The following is a 12,940-nucleotide window of genomic DNA, read 5'->3' as shown; positions in this document are numbered from 1 at the left end:
CTCCTGATCAGGCCAGCCAGTCAAAATACAAGACCGCTTATAAGAAATCGTGGGACTATAAGAGGTGCCCACAGAGGCATTCTCGGCCTGCTCCCCAGCCTCGGTCCTGCAAGGGCAAGCAAGTGGGGAAAAGGCGGTTTTGATGGGATGCCTCGGGGTGCCCTGCCAGTTCTCAACAGGGATCCACCCCCAATAAAGCTTCCCTTCTCCATTCGGTTGTGTGTCCTCCGGGAGTGGTCGCGGCTGATCTCGGACTGATGGGTCGTCAAACTATCTCCCGGCTCAGACAGGAGGTACGGTGGCTCCTGCTCTTAAGATTGGTGGAAGCAGTACCGGGGGAGTTTTAAGGCAAGTGGTACTACTTCCACTATTTCCTTATCCCGAAGGCCAAAGGGGGGCTCAGGCTCATCTTGGACCTGCGAGGCCTGAACCAGTACATAGTGAAGCTCAAGTTCCACATGGTCTTCCTGGCCTCCATCATCCCCTCCCTGGATCCCGGGGCCTGGTATGTCGCCCTCGATCTGCAGGACGCATACTTCCACATTCAGATATTCGAGGGGCACAGACGCTTCCGCTGTTTCACTGTGGGACAGGAACACTACCAATTTATGGTCCTCTCGTTTGGCTTGTCCACTGCCCACAGAGTATTAACGAAATGTATGTCGGTGGTGACGGCCTACCTCAGGTGCTGGGGGGTCCAGATCTTCCCCTATCTGGATGACAGGTTGGTCAAGGGCAGCTCCTGGTCGCAGGTGCGGGATCATGTGGCGCTCCTTCTGTCCACGTGCACCACTTTGGGCCTGTTGGTAAACGACACCAGGTCCACGTTAATTCCAGTACAACGCATAGTGTTTATTGGGGCAGTCCTGCATGCCTCGTTGGCCAGAGCCTCCCTCCCACCGGACGGGTTCGAGACCCTGAAGGAGCTCATTGACACGGTCACAAGGTTTCTGGTGACAACAGTCAGAGCGTGCCTCCAGCTCTTGGGTCACATGTTGGCATGCACGTATGTGGTCCATCACGCCAGACTCAGGATGAGGCCCCTCCATCTCTGGTTGGCCTCGGAGTTCTCCCTGGCCAGGGACAGGATGGACAAAGTTATCACAGTACCCGAGCCAGTGATAATCTCCCTACGGTGGTGGTCCTCCCCGAGAAACATGCTCCAAGGGGTCCTGATCGGGGCAGGGCCCCGTCACTGGAACTGGTGTCCGACGGGTCGGGCCTGGGATGGGGGGCCCATGTCGGGAACGTTCAGACCCAAGATCTGTGGTTGGCTCTGGATCTGACCCTCCACATAAACGTCAAGGAACTCAGAGCGGTATGGTTGGCGTGCATGGCCTTCTGCTCGTACTTGGAGAGTCGGATGGTCAGGGTCCTCACGGCCTCGATGTTCTACATCAACAGGCAAGGCGGGGCCGATCCTCTGCCGCAAAGCCCTCAGAGTGTGGGACTTTTGTATAGCCCATGACATCTGCCTACGGGCCTTCCATCTGCTGGGCGCCTGGAATGCATGGGCAGATCGCTTGAGCAGGGACTTCTCTCAGCATGAGTGGTCTCTCTGCCCAAAGGTGGCACACAGACTTTTCCAAGTATGGGGAACTCCCCAGGTGGACCTGTTCGCGACTTGGCAGATCCGACGCTGCCCGGGTTCTGTCCCGCGGGAGCTGGGACGGGGCGCTATCTCCGATGCCTTCCTCCTGTCCTGGTTAAGTCAGTTTCTCTATGCCTTTCCCCTGTTCCTGCTGATCAGCAAGGTCCCTGGTCCTTCTGATTGCCCCGGCATGGCCCAGGCAGCATTGGTACGGGACCCTCACGGGGCCGTCCCGCCTGGACTTCCTCTCTGAGGACCAGGGCTGCCTCCTCCACCCCAACTTAGCGGCACTCCACCTCACGGCGTGGCTGCTCAATGGTTAGATAGGGAGGAAAGTACGAGCTTGGAAGGGGTTCAGCATGTCCTAGAAAGCAGGTGGCCCTCCACGCGCTGAGCCTACTTGGAAAAGTGGTCTAGGTTTTCCAGATGGGCAGACGAGAAGGGCATTTCCCCAGTGGCCGCTCCGATCCAGCATATTCTGGACTACCTCCTTCACCTTCGAGCCCAGGGCCTGGTGCCCTAGTCAGTCAAGGTGCAGCTGGCAGCCATATCGGCCTTCCATCCGCCGGTGCAAGGCCACACGGTATTCTCCCATGCTATGACTGGCCAATTCCTTAAGGGGTTGGATCACCTCTTCCTGTATGTTAGGCCCCCAGTCCTGCAGTGGGATCTAAACCTGGTGTTGGCCCATCTCATGGGGCCCCCATTTGAGCCACTAGCCACGTGTTCCTGGTCAAACCTCCCTGGTTTGCGATCACGTCGGCTAGGCGGGTCTTGGAACTCAGGGCCCTGACCTCCGAGCCCCCGTACACGGTGTTTCATAACGATAAGGTCCTGCTCCTCCCACACCCTTCGTTCCGCTCAAAGGTGGTCTCCGCCTATCACATGGGTCAGGACATTTTTCTGCTGGTCCTCTGCCCCAAGCCCCATACGTCCAGTGAGAAGCGCTGCCTCCAGACCCTGGATGTGAGATGGGCTCTGGCTTTCCACCTGGAGCAGACTAAGCAATTCAAGAAAAAAGAACAGGAGTACTTGTGGCACCTTAGAGACTAACAAATTTATTAGAGCATAAGCTTTCGTGGGCTACAGCCCACTTCTTCGGATGCATATAGAATGGAACATACATTGAGGAGATATATATACACACATACAGAGAGCATGAACAGGTGGGAGTTGTCTTACCAACTCTGAGAGGCCAATTAAGTAAGTGAAAAAAAACTTTTGAAGTGATAATCAAGATAGCCCAGTACAGACAGTTTGATAAGAAGTGTGAGAATATTTATAAGGGGAGATAGATTCAATGTTTGTAATGGCCCAGCCATTCCCAGTCCTTATTCAATCCTAAGTTGATCGTAGCGATTCAGAAAATCCTCGCAATTGTTCATCACCTCGGCCGAGCGCATAAAAGGTTGGCTGATCTCCACTCAGCCGATCTCCAACTGGATCACCTTGTGCATCCGTACCTGTTATGACCTGGCAGGAATACCACCAATTGTGAAGGCGTACTCGACTCGGGTGCAGGCCTTGTCGGCTGCCTTTTTGGCCCATGTCCCCATTCAGGACATTTGTAGGGCTGCCACGTGGTCTTCAGTTCACTCGTTCACCTCGCAGACCAGGGAGGACGCCGGGTTCGGAAGGGCCATTCTCCGTCCCGAGAGTTTGTGAACTCCTTCCCACCTCAAACATATATAGCTTGGAATCACCTACCGTGGAATACACATGAACAATCACTCGAAGAAGAAAAGACAGTTACCTTTTCCGTAACTGGTGCTCTTCGAGATGTGTTGTTCTTGTCTATTCCACATCCCTCCCTCCTTCCCCTCTGCCGGAGTTGTCTGGCAAGAAGGAACTGAGGGTGGGGGGAGTGCGCAGCGCCCCTTATACCACATAATGGAGGTGCCACTCCAGGGGTTGCTGGGGCGCTCCCCTACGGGTACTGCTGGGGGAAAAACTTCCGGCACCGGTGCACGTGGCGAGCACGCACACCTATTGTGGAATAGACATGAGCAACACATCTTGAAGAAAACCCGTTACGGAAAAGGTAACTGTCTTTTTTCACCACCACAGCCATCCTTATCTCATTAGTAAACAAATTCTTGCAGTAACACTGGTCTACAATTTTTGAGAAGTCTTCTGCTTCAGAGATAAATGTGCTATTTATTATGTATTTTAATGTGCTGAATTCAAATATGACAAAACAACTGATTGGCTACTGTTTCTAAGATATTTAAGTTTTTACATTTTATGTCTATGTATATTGTGTAGATAGTAGAGTTTTAATCATAAATTGTAAACCTAGATCTTTTCATGTGTTTATGGTTGCTTTACATGGTAATATTTCACCTGTCCTGTTTTTGCTGATTTTTAAAATGTTACATAAGGGTTATATAAATAAAATTTATTATGAAACAAAAGGCAAAAAACTATTATGTACATAGTTTAGTCCTATTCAGTGTCTACTCGGCGCTTCTTGGCTTGTCTCTTGTATTCATTAAATGGAGCATCCCTTGTCACTATCCAGCAATAGTCTGCAAGCATTGATGGGCTCCATTTGCCCTGATAGCGTTTCTCCATTGTTGCAATGTCCTGGTGAAATCGCTCGCCATGCTCGTCGCTCACTGCTTCGCAGTTCGGTGGAAAAAAATCTAGATGAGAGTGCAAAAAATTTATCTTTAGTGACATGTTGCAACCAAGGCTTTTGTATGCCTTGAGGAGGTTTTCCACTAACAACCTGTAGTTGTCTGCCTTGTTGTTTCCGAAAAAATGTATTGCCACTAACTGGAAGGCTTTCCATGCCGTCTTTTCCTTGCCACGCAGTGCATGGTCAAATGCATCATCTCGAAGAAGTTCACGAATCTGAGGACCAACAAAGACACCTTCCTTTATCTTAGCTTCACTTAACCTTGGAAATTTTCCACGGAGGTACTTGAAAGCTGCTTGTGTTTTGTCAATGGCCTTGACAAAGTTCTTCATCAGACCCAGCTTGATGTGTAAGGGTGGTAACAAAATCTTCCTTGATTCAACAAGTGGTGGATGCTGAACACTTTTCCTCCCAGGCTCCAATGACTGTCGGAGTGGCCAATCTTTCTTGATGTAGTGGGAATCCCTTGTATAACTATCCCATTCGCAGAGAAAACAGCAGTACTTTGTGTATCCAGTCTGCAGACCAACCAACAAGAGAGCAACAACCTTGAAATCGCCACATAGCTGCCACTGTTGTTGGTCTTAGTTTATGCACCTCAAAAGTTGTTTCATGTTGTCATAGGTTTCCTTCATATGGACTGCATGACCAACTGGAATTGATGGCAAAACATTGCCATTATGCAGTAAAACAGCTTTAAGACTCGTCTTCGATGAATCAATGAACAGTCTCCACTCATCTGGATCATGAACGATCTTGTTGCAGACTACAAGATCACCTTCTATGAAGAAGAATGGGACAAGATCCTTTTGACGGTCATGGAACATGGAAACACTAACATCACCTGCCAGGAGATTCCACTGCTGTAGTCTGGAGCCCAACAGCTCTGCCTTACTCTTGGATAGTTCCAAATCCCTGACAAGGTCATTCAGCTCACCTTGTGTTATGAGGTGTGGTTCAGAGGAGGATGGGAGAAAATGTGGGTCCTGTGACATTGATGGTTCAGGACCAGAAATTTCATCCTCTTCCTCTTCCTCATCTGACTCAAGTGAAAATGATTCTGGTGTATCAGGAACCGGCAGTCCTTCTCCGTGGGGTACTGGGCGTATAGCTAATGGAATGTTTGGATAATGCACAGTCCACTTTTCTTCTTTGACACACCTTTCCCAACTGGAGGCACCATGCAGAAGTAACAATGGCTGGGATGATCTGTTGGCTCTCTCCAAATCGTTGGCACTGCAAAAGGCATAGATTTCCTTTTCCTGTTCAACCACTGGCGAAGATTTGTTGCACAAGTGTTGCAGCATATGTGTGGGGCCCACCTCTTGTCCTGATCTCCAATTTTGCAGCCAAAATAAAGGTGATAGGCTTTCTTAACCATAGTGGTTATACTGCGCTTTTGTGATGCAAAAGTCACTTCACCACAAACATAGCAGAAGTTATCTGCACTGTTCACACAAGTACGAGGCATCTCTGCTCACTTTGGCTAAACAGAAATGTGTCCCTTTGCAAAATCAAACACTGACAAATAAGAGAGCACGACACTGTATGATTTCTAGAGCTGATATAGGGCAATTTGTTCAGCAGAGTGATGTAAGCTTCGTTATGATAGCATCATCCATGACTTCTAGGAATAACATGATGCAATTCATATCATGTATGACGCAATACCAGCTTCAGATTGCATCATTCATTGTTTTGCCTAAAAAGCAAGTACTGTCCAAACCCAGTCATAGATTTATTCATAGATCCAGTCAAAGATGTATTTTAGTCATTTCTGGTTTAAATTGAGATCCCTTCCCTTTATAACTCACTTATTCTCCGCCATTCCCAAGTCAAGGGTCGTATATACTGACCCAATAGTATATCTTGAAAACTAGAGCCAATCAACAATTTTAAGCATCATTTTCGTTCTCAGTGACCCAGAATTAGTAAAGTTTGACTACATTTATTTCAGAAGCATTTTAGCTGTAGAGCAGTGTAATCGGAGCAGGAGGGAAGAATAAGGATGGAATTCCACTTTTATATATTGATGTTGACTGGTGGGAATTCGTAGTGGGATTTTTTTTTTAATTGGGGATTGTTTGCAGTTTAATGTATAGAGGTTTTACATGATGTGTGTGCTGAAATTTCAAGTTTAAAGAATAGCAGGAATTTTTGTGACGTTTCCAAACTTAAAGTTAGGGATCTTTGGACTCTGAGACCTAAGTTTTCAGAAGTATGTGCACTCAATTTCACACCTAATATGTATGCAGTTACCACAGTTACATGCACAATCAGTGTAAGCTAGGTGTACAATTCTGAAATGTAATTTTCTGAAAACTTAGATCAGAATGGACAGTTCTACAATTAAGACTTGGATTTCAATTTAACATTAGCATTAAATTGACATATGAATTGGTATAATTCTAGACTGAGACATTAAATTGTGTATGAAGTTTCATGTTGTTCAGGAAACATGAAAACGCACAGTAACAGTTTCTGTTCCTGTAACCTATATGTTAACAGTTTTATAAAATGCTGTTAATATAATTCCCAAAGTATCCCATGAACTTTAGGGATTCACAGTTGTTGATTTGCTGTTTTACTGCAGGTGGAAGTTGCAGCTCCATGAACTGACAAAACTTCCTGCTTTTGTACGTGTGGTGTCAGCAGGAAATCTTCTAAGCCATGTTGGTCATACAGTCCTGGGAATGAACACAGTCCAGTTGTACATGAAGGTTCCAGGGAGTAGGACACCAGGTAAGTACAGATACTTTCCATGGAAAAAAATCAAGCAATAAAGTCAAGAAGGTGTTAACCTGGTCACATTGTAGATCCTATATAGTTTATAATGTGCATAACTATAACAAAAGAGTATATTAGAGTATGAGTTTAACAAGAAATTAGAAAATGCTTCATGCTGCATATGCAAAGTGACAGTTACACGAGAACTAACATTAACATCTGAAATTTCCTAACTTTTAAGTGCATTTATTTTCACAACCTTAAATGTTCATTATTTCTAACCTTTTGCATTTAATTGCCTGTTTCTTTAAGAAAAATTAGACATGATTGACTTACTTCGTTTGCGCATCTTTCAAGCTTCTGTAAGCTTTTCCAGCAGAGCTTGTAAGTTCCTAGAATGACAGTTTATAATTAAACCTTTAAGAGCTAAACCTTGTTTAATTTAAACTCTTGTCACCCGAAGGTAAAAAATATCCTTCAGTGATAGATAGTTTTGTGATTAAGACATTGAACTAGGATTTAGGAGATCTTAGTTCAGTTCCTGGCTCTGCCTTTGGCTTCATATGTGACCTTCTGCAAGTCCCTTAGTGTATCTGTGCCTCAGTTTCCCATCAGTAAAATGGAAGTAACACTACTTTAGTCTGTTTTGTCTATATAGATTGAAAGCTCTTTGGGGCAGGAATTATTTCTTACTATGTACCTAAAACAGTGGGGCCCCAATCTTGCTTTGGGCTTCCAGATGCCCCCAAAATAAATATAATAATTGTTTTTGACTGAAGTTTAGGTCTAGCAGAGCTCTTAAGATCTACAAGAGGGGAGCCACAAAGCATTATGCACATCAAAGATTAGAGAAATTGATAACTTTTAGTCATCCATAAATCAATCAATGCAAAACTGTGTTGTCACTAATACATATCCTAAGCAACAGTGTTTTAATTGTGTATTTTAAAAAAAAATGGATAGATACTCAAATGCTGTGGTGCTAGGCATTATGTACATATATAATTAAGCTGTGATATAATTTACCTTAATAATAATTAGTGCTTACATAGTACTTTACGTGTTCACAGTGCTGTCAAAACAAAAGTATCATCACTGTGAAAATAACAGTTTTTCTCATGAATTTCAGGTCACCAAGAAAATAACAACTTCTGTTCGGTAAACATAAATATTGGTCCAGGTGACTGTGAATGGTTTGTTGTTCCTGAAAGCTATTGGGGTGTCCTGAATGACTTCTGTGAAAAGTAAGTTTCATATGCTGTCCTCAGATGTTTTGAGGGCTTCTGTATGTGTACCTGACAGATGCAGAAACACCTCACGCATGCTGTCAATGAGGAGGTGAAGGTAATATTTCTGATGAATCAGAAAAGTCTGTTAAAGTATAAAGGAAAAAACTAGATCTTACTCAGCATTTTAATCAAATAGATGACAATATGCAAAAAACAGCCAACTTTATGATTATCTCAGTTACCTCAGAATAGTTTGCCCCCGACAGTCAGTACTTAACTTAGATTTATTTCAGGACTTTTAAAAAGAAAAAAATAAAGGTGGTCGGGGAGGGAGCATAGATTACATCGGCGGTTTGTAATGGATATGGAGACTTTGACATGCAAGTCCAAGGTTCAAATTGAGACCATATCAGGAGGGCTCAGAAGTTATTACTCCCAGATGGCTGTAGTGGCTTCAGATATATTTTAAGACCTCAATCCAATTTCCACCTTACAAAACCCTTCATATAATAATTGCTACCACTCTCTTGGATTTTTTCTTATGTACATGAATACTAACTAGCACTCTTACTCAAATGGTGGTCTTTCCATATCCGTTTTAAGGTACATTAGAAGGACGACAGGGAAATATTTATTGCTCCCATACATGATTAATCTGCTCAGTTACTCAACTGAGTATTTTGTGTACATGCAAGTGTTTTTGCAGTTTGTTTTTTTTTAATGGTCATAGTGTCTCACAATCAACAATGAAAATAAATCCATGTTGTGTTGATTCTGCAAATTAGCAAACTTTTAAACTACATTTGGGTTTTCTTATGTGTTCATTATTTGATTGTATGATAGTGATACATTCTTTTCAAAGACCGCACAAATCTGTGCCACTGACAACAACAGAAAAAATGTCACCAACATGACAAACAGCTTGGAACTAGAGTCAGACTATTCTGAAACTGCTAGAGGAAATCAAAAGGTGGAAGGCGAAAAGTCGAAGTAGTTCAAAGAATTTGAGAGAGCCTGAATCACTGAAGATAATACAGCGCAGTCCTGGGCCTTACCATCTCACAAATAACGTGGCGTCAGGCTTAAGAGCAGCCTGACAGGCCCAAGGGATCAAAGAGAACAGATAAAAGGGACATGCCCAGCTCAGATCAGCCCTTGCATTTAAAATATATGAAGAAAAAGTCTAAAGACAGCCTTCATGAACAGTTTCAAGTGAGATGTGGAAGAGGATAAAAAAAAAAAAAGCAGTTAGTGATTAAATTATTGATGACTAATAGATCATATGTATTTATTCACTAGAAGAAATGTATATGAGCCAGAACTCGTCAGCTGCTCTGACTGCATTTTATAATTAACAGTACAATTATTATATAGCAGTTAGCATATAGATTGTACTGTTGAATTGGTGGGTTGGATAATTAATTCAGTCACCATAGCAACTAAAACCTTGGCCTCTTTACTGAAACTGATAAGAAGAGAGCTAGTGGTGGTGGTCATGTTGAAGATGTGTTCACTAGTCACTATGCCTTGTCTAATCTAGACTTCTTTCCTAAAATTTCCCACCGTTGCTACCATCCAATTGTGGTAGCAATATTGGAGTGCTAGAGTAGAAAAGGCAGCAGCAAGTACTGGCATTTTGAACACCATGTTGTGCAGACCTGCTCTGAGCGGGGATAGATGACATAGTGGTTAAAATGATAGTAGTCATTCTACACTAATATTATGTTGATTGCGACTACCAATGGAGTTGTATTAGTGATAGCAATACTGGGAAATATTAAGAAAAAATAGTGTAGCCAAAACCCTGGACAATAAATGGAGGCCATCTGCTCATTTCGCACATGCAGCCAAATTGCTACATACAGATTCAGGACATAATGACCCTACACTGGATTCAAATCAGCCACTTGGAGAAGAAAACATTGGGGTTGTTTTTTTTATTTTTTACCATTTCCTGAGTCATTAATCACTAGTTGGAAGTATTTGCAATAGTGATCACTGTATGCAAGTATTTTGATTAACTTAACTTTATTTGTTAGTAGGCATATACCCTTAATTTATCTTTTGGGAAATGTGGAAGACTGTTTTTTTCCTATTGTTTCAGAAATAATATGAATTTCTTAATGGGCTCTTGGTGGCCTAACCTGGAAGACTTGTATGAAGCCAATGTCCCAGTTTATAGGTTTATTCAGAGACCTGGAGATTTGGTGTGGATAAATGCTGGCACTGTTCACTGGGTTCAGGCTATTGGCTGGTGCAACAACATTGCTTGGAATGTTGGCCCTCTTACAGGTATGGTGAAATAATATGTATGGTGACATAGATAATTTGTTCATATTGTACCACATGCATCCCAACTCTCTTGGGCTTTTTGTATTAAGTGACCATATTTTACTAGATAAAAATTATATAGTCTCTTGAAACTGTTTCAGCACAAACTATATAATGTTAAAACCTGAAATTTTTTCCTCTGAAGGAAGGCTGAAAACACAAGCATCACAGTCCTTTCACGATTTATTTAGACTAAACCTCACAACAGTCGCAACTATAAATGTTGGTGTAAAGTCAAACAGAGAAAGGAAATGATTAGGTGAACTCACTCTACCTTGCACTCCATTTCTCCTCTCCTCATCCTATTCATACATCTAGGAAAAAGGTTGCGGGGGACTATCCATCTGGTTAGTTTTTTTAAGACCCACAAGCTCTCCTATTTTTAATAATTACAGGCTATTATAAACCAGTATAAAATTCTTGAGTTTTTAAAAAGCTCCAGGAATATTAGCTTTAAGTACAGTCTTTCAGTTTAAAACCAATACAAACATTTGGCTAGATGTTTCAAACCTACAGCTACAAGAAAATTATGTAAAGTCATTAGGGTTCAACCTGGTATAAGCAGAAAAATAGAAAGATAATCTTAGATAATTTGAGGAAACACAGCAGACAAAAGAGGACCAGTAGTTACCTCCAAAAATAGCGATTTTCTTACATAGTAATGCACACGACAAACTTTATTTTGGTTTAGTGCTATAAACAGTATCATTCCAAGATCACTTGAATTGACTGGCATTCCCTGAGCAGCAACATACGTTTTGCAACAAGACACTCCTTATATTGCTTAGCATAAATTTAACATGCATAACATACCACAACAAACCTCTCTATATTGTGTAATCTGTCTAGAAATTGCATATTGTAAATATGACAGAATTATAATATAGAATTGGATGGAACAAAGGCAGCTGCAGAAACTAGCAAATTAGGTTTTTAATTCTAAAATATTTGTTTACTTTTAAAATAAAACCATTTTAAAAACCATTACTTTATTTTAAAACGCTTTTTCAAGTTGTTATTGTGGAATTGTATATGCTGTAATTATTCTAAATATAAGGAACTATTGTGTAAAAATTTACTTTCAAAGCTGTAAAAATTGTAATGGTAACCACTATAGCATACAATATGTAGTTTTCTCCAATTTTACAAAATTCAGGTTTTGAGTATGACCAAGAGATCTTCTTATATCCTTTATTAGCTTATCTGAACGTTTCTGTAACTTTTTCTTATAGCCTGTCAATATAAATTGGCAGTGGAAAGGTACGAGTGGAATAAACTGCAGAGCGTCAAGTCAATAGTGCCCATGATTCATCTTTCGTGGAACATGGCGCGAAATATAAAGGTCTCAGATCCAAAGCTTTTTGAAATGATCAAGTAAGTGTATTTTAAAAATTTTTATATCCATTTCCATTTTGACAGTTGACTGTTCTTATTTTGACCGTTGTTAAAACAGAATGAAACGAAGTCACATTTAATTTGAAAAGATTGTGAATTAGAACGCCACTTAAAAAACAAGGGTGATCTTTTTTATTTACAGAATAAATAATATCTTCCTAGTGAAATCCATTTTGTGTTTAGCATTACATGAAATGAATGCTGTTTTGATGTGGTGAATTAGGTATTCAATGAGAGCATAAGCTTTCGTGGACTACAGCCCACTTTTTGCGGATACAGACTAACACGGCTGTTACTCTGAAACCTAGGTATTCAATGTAACTTTTAGGCCTAGATTTCCTGAGATTTTTATCGTAACTGTGAACTCCAGAGTTTTTTCAAAAATATTTTAGGTTTCAATCTTGCAACTTGTATGCAGACAGACCTCTGTTGACTCTGATGGGGCCCTTCACGAGCACAAGGGTCTGCCTATATAGAACAACAAGTTGAAAGATTGGGCCTTCTACTGTCAGTAAACTTCAGACTCAGGGTGAGCATGTTTAATTATTTTTAAAGTTAAACTAAATATTTTAATAGTAAATTTACTTGTTCATTTCCAGTACTCACATTTAACTGATTTATAGCCTATCACCAAGAGTGGCAGGGAAAACACCTTGACAAGCAAGGAGGCAGGGTTTGAAAAGCCTCTCTTCCCCCCCCCCCTTTCATTTGAAGAGTTCTGCAGCTGATTAAATTAGGGTTACCATATTTCAGCAAGCAAAAAAGAGGATGGGAGGAGCCCCGCCCCTGCCCCTCCCACTTCCCGCCCCCCCAGAACCCCCAACCCTCCCCCTGTTCCTTGTCCCCTGACTGCCCCCTCCTGGGACCCCTGCCCCAACTGCCCCCCAGGACTCCACCCCCTATCTAAGCCTCCCTGCCTCTTCTCCCCTGACTGCCCCAACCCTTATCCACACCCCCACCCCCAGACAGACCCCTGGGACTCCCACGCCCCATCCAATCACTCCCCATCCCCTGACAGCCCCCCCC

At 42.6% G+C, this 12,940-nt stretch overlaps 1 protein-coding gene across 8 annotated transcripts in view; it reads left to right on the top strand.

The window, feature by feature from the left end:
- Positions 1 to 12,940, top strand: part of KDM6A (lysine demethylase 6A) — a 306,138-nt gene that overhangs the window by 280,288 nt on the left and 12,910 nt on the right. For all 8 annotated transcript variants that reach the window (XM_034753936.1, XM_034753925.1, XM_034753963.1 and 5 more), the window contains 4 exons: positions 6,826 to 6,974; positions 8,089 to 8,203; positions 10,293 to 10,480; positions 11,752 to 11,893. In XM_034753936.1, the coding sequence (XP_034609827.1) occupies positions 6,826 to 6,974; positions 8,089 to 8,203; positions 10,293 to 10,480; positions 11,752 to 11,893 (594 nt within the window). The remainder of the gene's footprint in view (positions 1 to 6,825; positions 6,975 to 8,088; positions 8,204 to 10,292; positions 10,481 to 11,751; positions 11,894 to 12,940) is intronic.

This window comes from Trachemys scripta, chromosome 1 (assembly GCF_013100865.1).
Source record: "Trachemys scripta elegans isolate TJP31775 chromosome 1, CAS_Tse_1.0, whole genome shotgun sequence".
Classification (NCBI taxonomy): Eukaryota; Metazoa; Chordata; order Testudines; family Emydidae; genus Trachemys; species Trachemys scripta.
Note: the sequence above shows the minus strand (reverse complement) of the source record. Positions and strands in the feature narration are given on the sequence as shown.